Below are 2,391 nucleotides of genomic sequence, written 5' to 3'. Positions count from 1 at the left end.
TCAAGTTTGGGTCCCGAGAAAGCCATGGCATCGTGGCCACCCCGCTGCCACCCGGGCGAGGTCTGTTAGCAATAAAAACCAGCGGTACTTGCCGGGCGGGTCCGGGCGCGGCTCCGCGGGGAACTTCCCCCGAAAGTTGGGCGCGGGGCGGGCGGCGGGGTGGGCTGGGGTCGTTTGGGGTCGTTTTCCTCCTTTCCTTTTTGTTGTTCCGGTTGTTTGTGGGGTTTTCTGTGGGCGGCGGCGGCGCTGGAGCTGCGGGTGCCGCCGGGCTCAGATGCCCGCCGAGTACTTCATGCGCTTCTGCTTCTGGCGCTGGTTGCAGAACCAGACGCGGACCACGTTCTTCTTGAGGTCCAGCTTCTCGGCGATGGCGGCGATCTTCTCGGAGGAGGGCCGGGGCTGCAGGGCGAAATAGGCCTCCAGCGAGCGCTTCTCGGGGGCGGCGATGGAGGTCCGCTTGCGCTTCTTCTCCGCGCCGCTGAAGAGCTCGGGCTTGGCCAGCTTCTCGCGGTGAGACTTCTCGGCCTCCTCCAGCCACGCCTGCAGGATGGGTTTGAGGGCGATCATGTTGTTGTGAGAGAGGGTGAGCGACTCGAAGCGGCAGATGGTGCTCTGGCTGAGGGAGCCCACCCCCGGGATCTTCAGGTTGGCCAGCGCCGAGCCCACGTCGGCCTGGGTCACCCCCAGCTTGATGCGGCGCTGCTTGAAGCGCTCGGCGAAGGCCTCCAAGTCGCGGGGGTCGGCGTCCACGTCGCTCATGCAGCCCATGTGCGCCGGCAGCCCGTGGGCGTGGGCCATGCCCAGCGCCGCCGGGTGCATGGGGTTCATGCCGGCCATGTGCGGAGCGTGGCCCGGCGTGGAGACCACGGCGCCGTCGGGGGCCGCCATGGCCCCCAGCGCCAGCCCCGGCGTCAGGTGCTCCAAGAGTTCCCCCTCCAGCGCCTGGTGCGGCTGGTGGTGGTGGTGGTGGTGGTGGTGATGGTGGTGGTGGGTGCCCGACAGGGCGGACGGGTGGGAGATGGGCACGGAGGAGGAGGAGGCGGCCGAGGTGCAGGGGATGGTGTTCATGGTGTGGTACGTGGCGTCCGGCTTGAAGGGGCTGTGGTGCGGCGGGTGATGGTGGTGGCTCTTGCTCGGGGAGACGATGTCCACCGCTGCCAGGGCTTCGGCGCGGGCCAGCAGGCTCTCGTCCAGACCGCCGAATATATTGCTCTGCAATTGCAAATAGAAGGCACACATAACGCTCAGCAGGGAATTCGCCTCCCCGCGCACTCCGCCGTGCCACTAAAACCTTCCCAGCATGTTAAAAGAGAAATCCTGGAGAAGGGAGGGGGGGTGGGGTGGTGGGGGGGAGGAGAGCACAGGAGAAGAGGGAGCTAGCGGGGCGAGGGAGCGGGCGCGGCGCGCAGCCGCTCGCACAGAGGAGCCGCGGCGGGCGGACGGACGGACGGACACACGCACCAGCCGCACGCAGCATCCCAGGTCATAAAAATTAATACGAGCGGCAAGAGCCGCCGCATGCATAAGTTGGGCGAGCGCCCGGCGGCGCCGGGTGATTTGCTGCACGGCCATGAAAAAATCATCAGGCGGATCCGGGGGGCCGCCGAGGGGCTCCCCTTAAAGCGGGGCGGCGGGCGGCGGGCACCTACCGGAGGGGCGGGCAGGCAGGCCCGCCGCATCGCCTCCGCGCCGCCGCCGCTGCCGCCGGGGCCGGAGCCCGAGCTGGAGCCGGAGCCGCCGCTGCCGCCCGGGCCGGAGCCGGAGCCGCGTCCGGCGGAGCCGCCGCTGCCGGTGCTGCTGGGGGAGCTGGCGGCGGGGGCGGTGGCGCCGGCGGAGGGACAGGGCGAGGCGGTGTGCAGGGCCGAGTACTTGGTTTCGTGGAGGCCGCCGCCGCTGCCGCCGCTGTGGGAGAGGCCGAAAGGCTGCTTGCTGCTCAGAGACATCATCATGGTGCTGGCCGCCGCCGCGGCCCGGCCCGCCGGCAGCCGGCCGCCGGAGGAGGGCAGGGGCGCGGGGCCGGGGGCCCGGACCCCCCGGAAAAGCCGCAGGAGCCCCGCGCCCCCACCCGCCGAAAAATTAAAAAAAAAAAAAAATTCCCACTCGTCCCCCAGCCGGCTCCCCGAGCCTCGCTGGGGACGAGAGGGAGCGGCGGCTCCGGCGAGCCGGGGATGCGCGGGGGATGCACGGGATGCGCGGGATGCGCGGGATGCCGCCCGCCCTCCGCCCGGGCGCTCGCCGCTGTCCGCCGCCGCCTCCGCTCCGGCGCCGGCCCTCGCCTCTCGCGAAGTGCCCTCCCCGCCGCCGCGCCGGTGGGTTTTACTCTCTCCCCTCCCTCCCCTCCCCTCTCGCCTGTCACTACAGCCCAACTCCTCGGGAAGGGCCCTCCGCGCC

At 70.7% G+C, this 2,391-nt stretch overlaps 1 protein-coding gene across 1 annotated transcript; it reads right to left on the bottom strand.

Annotated features, from left to right (window-relative positions):
- Nucleotides 1-270: 270 nt before the first annotated feature.
- Nucleotides 271-1,949, bottom strand: POU4F2 (POU class 4 homeobox 2). Its single transcript, XM_058804096.1, has 2 exons — nt 1,650-1,949; nt 271-1,212 (listed from the first exon to the last, which is right to left on the bottom strand). Exons 1-2 carry the CDS (start codon nt 1,947-1,949, stop codon nt 271-273), a joined length of 1,242 nt encoding a protein of 413 aa, XP_058660079.1.
- Between the last annotated feature and the right edge of the window lie 442 nt (nt 1,950-2,391).

Source organism: Ammospiza caudacuta, chromosome 4, assembly GCF_027887145.1.
Source record: "Ammospiza caudacuta isolate bAmmCau1 chromosome 4, bAmmCau1.pri, whole genome shotgun sequence".
In the NCBI taxonomy this organism is placed as follows: Eukaryota; Metazoa; Chordata; class Aves; order Passeriformes; family Passerellidae; genus Ammospiza; species Ammospiza caudacuta.
This window is presented reverse-complemented; position numbering and strand designations above follow the sequence as displayed.